The sequence below is a fragment of the Coturnix japonica genome, chromosome 1 (genome assembly GCF_001577835.2).
Source record: "Coturnix japonica isolate 7356 chromosome 1, Coturnix japonica 2.1, whole genome shotgun sequence".
Taxonomy (NCBI): Eukaryota; Metazoa; Chordata; class Aves; order Galliformes; family Phasianidae; genus Coturnix; species Coturnix japonica.
Window position 1 is genome coordinate 58,736,633 of NC_029516.1, and position 13,159 is coordinate 58,749,791.

A 13,159-nucleotide genomic window follows, 5' to 3' on the forward strand; every position below is an offset into this window, starting at 1 on the left:
CAGGCACTTATGAGGAATTTGAGGTTTGGGATGTTCTTAATGAAATTGCTGGGACAGTTCTTAAGGGCAAAAAAGCAAAATAGCAATCCATAAGTCTTTCAGTGATAGGGAAATCCCAGGTAATAGTTGGGATGTTAGTGGCTGTATAAATTAGCTCATGATTCTGTCTACACGTACAAAAACAAATCAAAGTTGTACAAAAACTCTGTCTCTCATCAAGGAGAGACAGTCATCCATTCAATTAATGACAAAAACAGAAAGCTCACACAACTTTACTAACACCAATGAAGTTGTAATTAGAGAAAACCGCACGGTATGCCTGTGAAAAATGCATGGGTTTCACTTTACATCTCACTTTTATGTGGAGAATAACTCTACTTCCAAAACTTTTACAAACTTCAGTGGAACTGAAAGCTGAATTATAGCTTAAGACAAACACCAATGAGCAAAGAAAGGAACAAAGCAGGCTCATTTTTTCTATAGCAATAGTGCCAATTTCATTAATGTCTCCTCAACTTAGATTAGTGAAGGCTTCTGGAACTAAAATGGTCTTTAAATGCACCTCCTTCCTGATATATGTGTTTGACTGGGTGAATGTACTGGCAGAAGAGAAAAAAATAAATTCAGAGATATACCTTTAAAGCTGAACTCCAAAAAAAAATACAATTTATTAGGAAAAAAAAATAGGAATATAGGCACAGCACTGTGAATGACAATAAGAAATGGTATATTCCTATTGATTTAGCACATTTGGAATCTCATTAGTTATAAATAAGACTTCAATACTACCAAAAAATAAACACTTTTTTTTCTTTCTATGTTGCTAAGTTGCCTAAAGTCACCAAGTACAGATTAGTCTGCAGTACGTTTGTTGCTTCTTCTAGAAGTGTTATAAAATAAAAATCAGATTTAAATACACTGATTTTTTTTTCCCTTCCTATCTTCAGGCTGTTGAAGAATGCACAGAATGAAGTTCATTTCAAAACCTGGTATCGGAAATTACTGGCTGCTCTCCAGTTCACTGCTGGGAAAACCTTGAGCAATGAATTTTCTAAGGAGGAGAAACTTAACAGAATTTTGGAAGATATTGCTGAAAAAGTAAAAGCTGCCAGTGACACAAAAAGAAAGGTTTGTTAAAAAATATTTCCCCTTCCATCTAAGCTTCTCAACATCTCCAAACATCTTTCCAAAATGTGTCTCCTGTAGAGGTGCCATGTTCCTTGAAAACTTTGCTGAGAGTGGTCATTAACATGCTGAACATTCTCATTCCTTAACAAAGCCAACCAAAATGTCCAGTACTTCATAGCTCATAAATAGCAGTCGATAATTAATACTGCAGGTATAACTGCAGAGATGCATTCTTGGCTTATAGTTATCTCCAGCGGGTGCAGCTTTTATGTTGTGTGGGTATGTTTCCAATTCAAACGTTAATTTTCCAAGACAACTTACATTACTTACCTGAAGTGTAAAACAATTTCTTGCTGAGATCTCTGTGAAGCAAGCCAAAAAGACAGATAAAAATATACCTGCTATTGCTAGTTGTCATGAAAGTTACCATGAATTCTTTTTGCCTTGTTAAGGATTCAAAGATTTCATAGTATTTTTCAGAAAATTCTGTGTTGCAGCAAAGCAAACGTGGAAGTAAAAATAAATATAAATATATATATTTACAAAGAGAAGAATCCACGTAAAGGAAAAAAAATAGTAGTGATACATTATAAATGACTGTTGCATATTTCATCTCTTTAAGATTAATCTCCAGACTGTAGTTACTGTGGTACTGAGGAACTTCCAAACCTTGCAGATAACACACTGACTGTTAGGTGACGGAGATCACAGTGTTGAGGCAACAAATTGTAAAGTTATCCCAAATGGCAAAAAAGACATGAGATGCAGCAGAGGAGGTGCGAGACTAATCAGCCACTTAAAGAAGGGTGTCAAAAATGAACCTACATGACAGCATGAACAGGGAGAGACACTAGATAGATAGTAAGAACATCAATATAGAGTAAAATCACAGGTTGCTTGGTGTTGTTTTTTTTTTGTTTGTTTTTTGTTGTTTTTTTAAATAACCATACCTCAGTTTGACCACATTGAATGTTAAATGCTTAAATGGATGCTATTTGTTCCAAAATTTGTTTGATTCAAATATAGCAAGACAACAACTTAAGAACTCCTATTATATTCTTTTATCTTGCTGTAATATGTGCTTGTTGCAGGAGGTGTTAAAGATGGAACTCAATAGACTTCAGCAGTTCTTCCAAGAGGTAAAAGTTTGCCGACTTCCTCTGAACCCTGCACTTGTTGTACAAGGCATAGAGGCAGATGTAAGTCTAGCTCATGCAATGAATTACTTTTTTTGTTTGTTTGTTTGTATTTTAATATGAAGAGGAGGAGAGATTGAATGGCTACACTGGCTGGAAAATAATCCTACTGGTGTTAAGCATAAGTTATCTGGTAAACTGACATCCAGACTAATCTCCTTGAAACTGGGGGCCTTTGTTGAAGGCAGAGGTGAAGGGGACTGCGGAACTAGGTATTGCCTATCTGTCTTACCTCGTGCAGCAGCAGCACATATTTCAAACTCTCAGCAGTTTTCTCCTAGTTCAGCTCTCCAGCTGTGGTGTTGAGCTTGGCAAAGGCAGCTGGATCTCATGAAAATGACTCTTGTTTTCCATTCTATCCATGGAGCACTTGATGGCAGTTTTTTCCCATCCAAGACTTTCCTCTGTCACAGATGGGAACAGCTAAAGATCTAGACCTACTCTATTTTTTCTTAGATGAGACTAAGCACTGGCTGAGAATTAAATATTGAAATTGAGTGTTCATGGTAACTCACCTATGTCTACAACTCATATTAAAAGTGATTTGTAAATAAAGGAAACAGTTAATGCTGTTTAGCTTTGCTTATCTTGACTTTGACCACAGTACTAAGACTCAGTTGATCGTTGTTTAGAATGTTTTCATAATCAATGTTATGCCAGAAATAAGCTGTTCCAAGTCTACAAAAGGAAAAGGTATCCAGCAGCAAGGAAAAACAGATCTAAAGACCCACATATATTATTGGTTATAGCTGTTTAATTACAGCAGTTTGTGCTCTATTTTTGTTCTCTGGCTCATTATCCACAGCGAACCTGATTCTGGGAGGTGCTGATCCCTTCAATTGTCTTTGACCTCTGATTCTCCAAGCAATTCTTTTCAGCCTTGATCTCTCACAGAACAGAGGTCTTCCAGCACCCTGCAGGTCTGGGCCAATTGTGGATGATATAAGTTGGAAAACCTTGAAGCCTGCTGCTTCTCCCTACTTTCAGGCTTTTTGGAAATAATGACTAATAGGGAAGTATTTCACCATACAATCATGATATTTATACTGCACCAGCTTGTCTGGAGAGATACAAAATGTGTAAATGCAAGTGTCTGAGGAGATTTTTTTTTCACTTTTCTCATATCATTATAGGCTTTTATAATACTATAAATATCTGCAGCTTTTTTACTTATCTATTTGTTAAAGTAATCACGCAAACTAGCATTTTTTAAATGCTCATAATACCCTCAAATGTAGTTAATTATCCATCAGTTTTACTAGTAGCAAGCGCTGCTCACAGCTCTATCACTAATGCATTGTATGGCAGTAACCTTTTAAGTACTTATTCAGACATTTCAATTGTCGAAATTCCATAGGGGGTCAAGATTTCTTCTTCAATCATAGCTACTGAATGTTACAGAGAAATGGTGTGGCTAAGACAATATTTGAATTTGTGCTTTGAGATTTTTAGATGAAAAGCGTGAGACAGCTGTGACTAGTAGTGGTTTTGTTAAAATTAGCCTCCATTACACTCCACCAAGTAAGCACAGCAGTATCTGGTGTGAGGTGCTCATTATTTCTAGAAACCAGGGCATTAATTTACTATTGTCTTTGGTTGTGTTGTTAGGTTTCCCCCCCTCCCTCCCCCCTGTCTTTTTATAATGATGATAATAATACCAACCTAACTCACACAGGATTTGATAAGCTTGGCTCATTAATGCTTTTTGAAGCCTGTTGAGATCTTCAGGTGGAAGGAGCTACAGAGCATAAGAGGTCATTAAACAAAAAACTCTCATGTTTAATTAAGACAAATTCCACATAAAATCAATTGTGGTTTTCAGAATTTTCTGTATTCTTAGTCAGCATGAGGTGACCAATGAGATTAACAAGTTCTTTGCTTCCATAAAGACCATATCATCTGTAATTCTTTTGCAGGAGAAAAAATAGGACCGAAGATATTTCATTGCTTTGCAGTTTCCCATTAGATAAATCTTACGTATATTTGTTTACTAAATCCCAGACAAAGTTTAGCATTAGAAAACTTGGTGAAAGTGAAGAAGAATTTGTATGTAAAATATTATCTGTTCATATAATCTGATTACTGAGTGGAACAATTGTCAGCGGTAAAAGAGTTTCTCATTTTTCTGATCCAATTAAACAGCCAGTAATATCAATAATTCTTTGTTTTTGTTATCTGAGATATTGAGCAGTGTGAAAGATGGTACCATTTTTGGCATTATTGTTCTAACCTGTTGTTTTGTGTATGTGTTACTGCTGTCGTCTTGCTTTCTTTTTCCCTGAAGTCGTGTTCATATTTTACATCCAATGCTTTTCCATTAAAAATCTCCTTCATCAATGCAACTGCTCCAAGTGGAAATATCAATATTATTTTTAAGGTAAGTTACTTCTCTAATCTTCACTTCCTTTTGTATGCAGAAGGCTGATTTTAACTTCACCTGATTTACGTTTTAAATGTAGAGCCTGAAAATGTTTGATTTGGCTGTGTTCTTCACTTTTCACAGTTATTTTTGATACTAGAACTTTCATTGGAATATGCAGAGAAAATACACTGAAGTACACAATTTTTTTATTGAGAAACCAATTATTTCTTGCATCATTTTTTCCTTAGTGGAGAAAACCAGGCTCAAATATAAAGCTTATTTTCTAAAACTGGTTTATTAGCCATGCAAAGTCAGAGGTCATGTCCTAAGAAAAGATCACTCAGTATGACTGCCTGCTGTAACCACATCCATATGCCTCTCACAAATCAAAGCGCTGCAGTGTTTAATTCCAACCCTACCAGAAACTGTGGGGGAATGGGCTGAGGAAGGAGAGGCAGAGGGGACTGCAGAGGGGCTCTGTCTCAGTAGTTAGTTGGAGGAACTGACCAGTACTCTAGTTTATTTTGCAGTTAACACCTTCAAAGCTTTGTAGCTGGGACAGTGCTGCATCCATAAGAAAAAGACAATACTTGCAATCTAGAGCTGTTTCTCTTTCAAAAGTGTATGCCTTCCATAACAATGGGTGCTGGTTTTAAAAGAACACTGAAGGTCATAAAATATCTGACGCAAACAAAGCAGTTGGTGTTGCCAAAGAAAGACATTATTCCTTGATTTCTGGCAATATCATGTTCCAATCCCAAAGCATAACAATTGATATAAATAGATAAATAAATAATACAGATTGTGATTCTCGGGAATAGAAATTCTCCAGGCATTCTAGAGTAGGCTAGCAATGTTTAGTTTTGAGAATATTTAGAATGCTTCTTATTTCACCTGTGAATCTATGTGAGATACAGTGCTTCCTAATTTCTTGTGCAAATGCTTTGCCATAAGGCATTTAAATATTTGAGCTAGTTCCACCTACGCAGAATTTCCCCTGCCTGGTAATGTTCAAGAACCACCAATTTTCTATCTGCTGTATGAACATTATAACAGACATAACTTTTTCCTGTCAGCAACCCCTTGTACAAAGGTATTGTTTATTTTTACTGTCATTCAAGTGTTATTCGTGATGTACAGTGCATACATGAAATAATAAGCACTGATATTGTGCTTAATTTTCTAGGAATTGTATGTATGAGGATAAGAGGGCAAGTAAGTGGAAAGAGTATGTTTCTCAGTCCTAGGTACTGCGAAGAATTAACTGGACTCAAGATTATCTAGAAGTGAAGGAAAGATAGATTTGGATTTTTTATTTTTAAGGATTGTCTCCTCAATTACTCATTTAGTGACTGTAAATGTCTGTGGATTGGAATGTGTTTATGTAAAGAACAGAACAAAAAAGGAAAACATTTAACAATATCAGCAAAAGTCACGTGTATTTTAGATGAGGTTAGGGGTAGGGATTAGATAGAAATAAAAGCAGGCCTTTTGTTTTCACAGGCAATTTATCCAGCTATCCAGCAATGGTTGAAGATAATCTCTTCATTACCTCTTGTGGCTACAATTACAACCCCATTTCACTAAGATTGTTGTTTAGCAGACTCCATGGGGAGAGCAGGCACCACTGTTTGAAACTGAATATGAATTATGTCTTGGACAAAATGTAAATTGATTATAAATTTCCCCTCAGCCCGCTGCAAACTCCAAGTTGTGAAGCTTAACATTAGGTCAAATGCTGTCATTTTTGAAAAGGGATCTAGCATTAGGTAGACTTTAAAGTGCAGCTAAATTAGGATCCTAGCTCTGGATTAAATTTTCAAACCTTAATAAATGCATAAGAATAATAATCAGAGAGGCTGTTAATCAGAGAGCATTTGCTACCATTTCTATGGCTGCCTACTTGTGCCATCTATTCTGTTCTATTTCTGACGCAGAAAGTGAACTAGCAAATTTGAAGAAAAACAAGAGGGTATTACTGTAAAATAAGTGTAGCTATTTTTGCATAGGGAATAGTCCAAATTAATTATGAAACTGTGTGGAATTGAAGGAGAAACTTGGATTTCTTGTGCTGTTTTAACAGATAGGTGATGATCTACGTCAGGATATGCTGGTTCTGCAAATTATTCGAGTGATGGACAACATATGGCTCCAAGAAGGTCTGGATATGCAAATTATAATCTATAGATGTTTATCTACAGGAAAAGGCCAAGGTCAGTTTCAGTTTACAAAAATTAATCCGATCACATTATTCATATCTCATGTAAACAATGGTACAGAAATATCCTCATCTCAACTTTTACTTTCCTGAGTGTCTTGTTTATCTTTCCTTGTTTAAAAAAAAAAAAGTTCAGAACTTCATTTATTCAGGCCTTAGATCATATGCCTGTATAATCCTGAATGTTCATTGCTTTCCAGAAGTACAGCCAAATTAACTTGATTTTATATTAGCCTAGGCTAGAAGTTTGCAAAAGCTTCAACACCATCAGCTTTCACTGTATTCTTAAAAGTAACTTCATATATCAAAAAGAGGGCCTTGAAGAAAATTTGCTGTAGCTACTAAAGTTTTAATCCAGTGTGATCCCACAAAGATGCTTAAATGAACCTAGAAGCTTGTGGCTACAGAAGGTACCTGTAGACAAGTGATGACAGCTTTCCTATGTTGAATTTGAAATATAACTCTTGCATTTTATGCTGCTTAGGGCAGATCTGACTCATCTGAAAGCTTTATTTCTCTCTTTTATGGTTGTTACAGTAGTGCTGTAGCAGGCATGCCAATTGCCTGCTTCAAAAAATTACTGACAGCAAAAAGCTTACTATTTTTCACTTACTCTCTAAATGTTTTACTGAAAGTATTCCTTTCACAGCAGAAGACTGATGTATTCAGATTATCTTTTGTAGAAAATCAACCTTCCAAATAAATTGTCCTTTCCCCGCCCCCCCCAAAAAAATAGTAATAATAAAAAAATTCTCATTTTTAATGGGAGCTACAAATTGAAAATGAGAGAGGATAAATGATCTGAAGGGACTATGAGGGAGTACAGATAACTTCGCACACATGGCAGGTGGTTAAGGTGGACTGAAAAAGACTATTGCCTTCTTTGTAGAAGTTGTATTCAAAGCCTGAAGTCTTCCACTTCAAAGGCAAATAATACAAAGAATATTACTTCTGAACATAGTATAGTAGTCTCTCTGATACACTAACACTTAATTTGATTTTTGCCAAGAAAGATGTAGATAACATCTGCAACTAATATTTTGTCTGATGTTCTCTTCCTTTCAGTACCACTGTAGCAGAAACCCTCTCAACATCTCAGATTTTCTCCACAGTGTCTTTCCTTAAGAATAATAGAAAATATAACTGTTTTACGATTGATAATCAAGTATAAAAGGACCAAGTGACATGTCTGTGGTTGCATATAACATGTTCAAATGTACACTTGTTTAGTCAGATCCTCCAAGTCCTGGGCTAACGTCTTGCTTAGTGGACCAACATTTCTACTCAAGGGGGATAGGAGATAATCACTGTGTAGTCATGGGAACACAGGAATCGCTTCAAACTCAAGCAAACACAGATAAGTGTAAAGCAGATAAAGCACTCTGAGAATACCACTTTCCAGGTATGGCATTGTAGAGAAGCCTGTCACCAGCTGAATTCATTAGAAGTCCTTCCTGTAATGCAGCATTGCAGAGTGAGGTGCCGGGGGACCATATACAGGAACAGCAACAGAAGGCTGGCAAACCAGCTCTGTTTCAAAGAATGAATTAAGTACAAGCAGTAAGGACATAAGATTCAAGTGAAGCATTGCAAAATGTTTGGCTTCTTTTGCATTTTTAAGACCCAGTGTATGTCACCTTGGATCAGAATAATCTCTGCACTATCTGGTAGTGTACTATCTCCAGCTGTGATCAGTATCATATACTGGAGAAAAAAATGTCTGTAGTTTTTTTTTGTCAATAAATGCATATGAAAGAACTTTCTATTCCATAGTAAATATCTGATTTTTGTTGTTGTTGTTGTTTTAACAGATTTTTATTTGCACACATATTATACCAACTTTGAATCTTGTTGGCCTTGTTGGTACCTTGAAACACTTATGCATGCAAAATTGTTACTGGTGATTTCATTTCTTCATGGAACTGCCATTTTTCACTGCCTGTCCTTTATTTTATTGTCTCTAAAGGCAAGTTGTAGGCTTATCTCTCATGTGACCCCTTTTGTATCTGATTAGGACTTGTACAGATGGTGCCAGATGCTACCACACTAGCCAAGATCCACAGGGAATCCGGACTTATAGGACCACTGAAAGAAAACACAATTAAAAAATGGTTCCGTCATCACCATCGTCTGGAATCCAGTTACCAAGAGGTAACATCATAATGAACCTTATTATATATTTCATCCTATGTCATGCGAAACAAGAAAGCATAATGACAGTATGTGGCAAAAACAGATGACTCACACTTGAGGCAAACAAGTAACAGGCATAGAAGCCAGGGAATTGATTTAAATTGCCATTCTCTTTTCAGAGATACTGCTCTGGATCAACTGCTTTGTAATGCTTTGCCTATAAAAACACATCATAGAGATGTTTTGAAATAGAAATAGAAGTAGTAAAGTGAAGAGAATCTGAAGTATTAAATTTTGAGCTTCAAAATATTTTTTTTAGGTTCAGCTCTTGAAATACTTGATTTTATATAAACAGTGCAAAATCACAGTGGGTTTTGTAAGGCTGTGTTATAGAAACTGCCTAGTTGTATGATAGATACATAAGATCAAGCTTTTCACTTCACACTGCGGGATCCCATGTAAACCAAGAATTTAGACTGCACCAAGAAACCAGTTTTATTTACAAAAGCAGAGATTTCCTCTTAAAAGGAACTTCATTCTTTTTTGCTGAGCATATTCTAAGGCCCATTTTAAAAGTATTTACTATTTGTGTTGCTGGTACTACTTTTTATTCCTTCTTCATGCCAACAGTAGATTAGCAGCCAACATTTTAAATGAATTTTATAGGGAGTCTTTGAGCGTTATTATATTCACCTTACACTTGCTGGTGAGTTAACCTTTCTCTTTTACTTAGTAATCTTTTACTCATACATTACTGTATTTAGGGTGCTCAAAAAGCTTATGCAGAATAAGCTTTAATATCGTCATTTTATGGTTGAGTGAACAGAATTGCAGGAAGCTTAGGTGTTTTATCCAAGGTCATCTAAGTGGGTAAGTAGTACAGTTAGACATAAAGTATAGACACCAGAGCCTCGTGCTGTGGCCTGAAGTCTTCCACAGCATTGTCATCCATGATATCAGCCATTGCAGATGTCACCCTCAATCTACTTGGAAATCCTGATTGCCTGAATAATGATTTACCTCACGTCATGTACATTTTGTCCAAAAATGTGATGATCTCAAGTAAGCTATGTAAATGAATCGCATTGTGATTGATGCCCATGAAAGATTAAGACTTTTGAATAAGAATTGCATTTAGAGTTCTTAAACTGTTATATTCTAGATTTAGAAAAAAAAAAAAAAAAAAAAAAAAAAAAAAAGATGAGAAATATTCCTTTGGCTTTGGGGTAGGAAAGTGATCATGATTTTAATCAGAAACAACTCTCCTCCTCACAGAGAGGATGATGAATGCATATGTTGTGAAAGTGATTGGGTAGATATAGAAAACAGATCCCTACTAAGGGTGTCTGGTAAGCAGATCAGCAGCTTGCGCTCTTACCTGTGTTGGTTGTAGACACATTTTTGGCAAAAAAAGAGGGCACAGTGTAGTACTGTAATGATTGATAGGATAGATCTGAATGAGTAGAATAACTGGGAAAGTACACATCTCTGCTAAGTAAAAGCACTCATCAGTGGAGTAGATTATATAAAACAGGAAAGTTAGACTGGTTTGCAGTTTAATCATTCTTTTGGTTTTCTCTATGTGACACTTGGTTTGATCTAATAGTTTATTTGGACTTGCAGATGCTATGTGCAGAAAATGATATAGCCTTTGTTTTTTTGGATCATTTCTGTAAAATGGAGTTGAATGATTTGGGCTGGGATAGTGTGGGACTTGATTCATTGTAATTTAATGCAGTTGAAATGTGGAGAGAAAAGACCTATGTAAGTACAGAACAATTGTGTAAAATAACCCACTTGTTTACAGCACAGTTTGTAAAATTAATAGATTTCCATCTCACTTCTAAACAATTTCTTTTACAAAACAGACGCAGGCTACTGCACAGAAAATCTAATCTTCCTGACATCTATCTTGCTCTTCTTAGGTACCTCTCACCTTGTAAGTTTTCTACAGAATTCCAAGAGTCTATGAACTACTAGTTAAAAACTTCATGCATAACACCGTTGTTGCAGTGTAACTTTGAAAGGTCTGCATTAATTGTTCTTTAAGCTATCCTAGAAATACCTTAAAAAAAAAAAAAAAAATACATAGGGAAAAGAAGAAAAAATGTCTCTATGTTTCTAATAAGTGTTTTTGTTTAATTAACTAGGCAATAAGGAATTTCTTTCATTCCTGTGCTGGCTGGTGTGTTGTCACCTTCATTCTAGGAGTCTGTGACCGACACAATGACAACATAATGTTGACAAATGCTGGACACATGTTTCATATTGATTTTGGAAGATTTTTAGGTCACGCACAGACATTTGGAAGTATAAGAAGGTTAGTATGTACAGTAATACATATAATAAACAGACAGTAAAAAGATGTTCTGAGTACCCATTAAAAAAAAAGTACAAATAAGATCATAATTTTTTCTTTCAATTTTTCACAAAACATCCAAAAAATATAGGTATGACTGGAAAGGTTGTTAAAATGAAATGTTGGAGTTCCACTTTCAGTTTTAAACACAAATTAGCAAAAAGCCCTAAATCCTTGTCTGATCAGAAATTTGAATTAGATTAACTTGGGTAGTGAACAGAATAGTAGACTGGCCTATGTCAAAAAGATTCTGTTTTCCATTGTTTCTTTAGCAATGTTTCTATAATGAATGCCAAACCATATGTGTGTCTAATTGACAACTCCTTTTCCATATTGAGAGAATAACCCAAATTTTCCAATTAGACATGAAAAGTGATTGCATTATGCCTCTGTAGGTGAAACTGCAATCTTTTCATCATCTTTCAAAGATTCTGAAGGTCAGGTTCTATTTTGCAATTATCTTGTTTTACTTAGACAAGACTGTGACTGTTCTTTTTGTATCTATCTCTGATGCCTATATGATGATAAGTATAAACAAAAGAGCGTGATCATGTATTCTAGTTCCTGCTGTGGACATGCTATAGGAGATTAATAAAATAATAAATAATATTTTTAAAAAATAGGCTGGATCATTCTAGTGTGTACGGTACATGAAGAAACTGTTAAATAGGAAATGGATGAATGATACTTAATAATGACAAGATATATGCGGAGAATTACTTTTCTCCATGTTTCTTAATAGTTTCCAGAACTAGTACTTGAATCAATAGTTTCAGTTAATCTTTCTTTTGTTTTCTTTGTTTTCTTGCTTTTTTTTTTTAAGCTTGCCTTTGACTATTTTACACTACCTCTGTGTGTGAGACAGAAATTACTGTGGGAATATTGATATGAGGCAAGCTGATGAGGCTAATAAATACTCCCCGAACTAGACAGTCAAAAGATTTAGCTGCAGTGCTCAGAATTATCATCAGTAATTCAAGATATGTTCTTTTAATTCTACTTACTTGCTAGAGAAATAATAATACAGAAAAGAGCTATAAAAAAAAAAAGATACTTGGGCACACTCAGTTAAATGTTGCCTCCCTCACTCAAGGTCTTCTTTTAGAGCACATCAGAAATTTTCCTCAGTAGTATTTTCCCATGAGCAAGGAATTATTTAGTGGGACTGAAAGTCAGGACCAACAAAGTATAAGCAGATACACAGCAATCAAATTTAAGCATAAATTATGTAATAGCAATAATAAAAGTAGATTTTGATTTTATTGTTTTACAATTCAGTCTTAATACACTGTGTAAATAAGACTATAAATATGACTTATATTGTAGTAACATCCATAAACAGTAGCCTTTTTTTTTTCCTGTTTCTCTATGCAGTATATTACTTTTATGCCATAAAATAAAATGATAATTGACATTTTAGGACCTCTACTTAATTCCCTCATGATTCCTCAGCAAAACAAAGACTCATACTTTCTTTAGGTTGTGAACATCATGGGTCTTCCCTAAACCTGCATGCAGCTGAGTAAGTATGAGGTTAATGACTCATTCTCATGAGCTGAATGCACCTTCAAGAAATGTAACATATTATATGTAACACAGAAACATGCATATGACATTTCTATTTCCCATAAAATTCAGGCTCAATCAGTTTAAAATGCTCAATGCTGTTTCTATCCATCCAAGGCAAATCCTGAGGTAGTTTTGGGCTCTACCTTTAACACTTCTCTGTATTAAATTTTTATTAGAATTCTTTGCACTATCAA

At 35.2% G+C, this 13,159-nt stretch overlaps 1 protein-coding gene across 6 annotated transcripts in view; it reads left to right on the forward strand.

Annotated features, from left to right (window-relative positions):
• PIK3C2G (phosphatidylinositol-4-phosphate 3-kinase catalytic subunit type 2 gamma) overlaps positions 1–13,159 on the forward strand; it is a 272,235-nt gene that overhangs the window by 186,091 nt on the left and 72,985 nt on the right. For 5 of the 6 annotated variants that reach the window (XM_015867894.1, XM_015867905.2, XM_032445932.1 and 2 more), the window contains exons 19-24: positions 948–1,128; positions 2,220–2,327; positions 4,609–4,701; positions 6,770–6,899; positions 8,919–9,055; positions 11,188–11,357. In XM_015867894.1, the coding sequence (XP_015723380.1) occupies positions 948–1,128; positions 2,220–2,327; positions 4,609–4,701; positions 6,770–6,899; positions 8,919–9,055; positions 11,188–11,357 (819 nt within the window). The remainder of the gene's footprint in view (positions 1–947; positions 1,129–2,219; positions 2,328–4,608; positions 4,702–6,769; positions 6,900–8,918; positions 9,056–11,187; positions 11,358–13,159) is intronic. The other variant, XM_032445931.1, reaches the window with a different exon arrangement.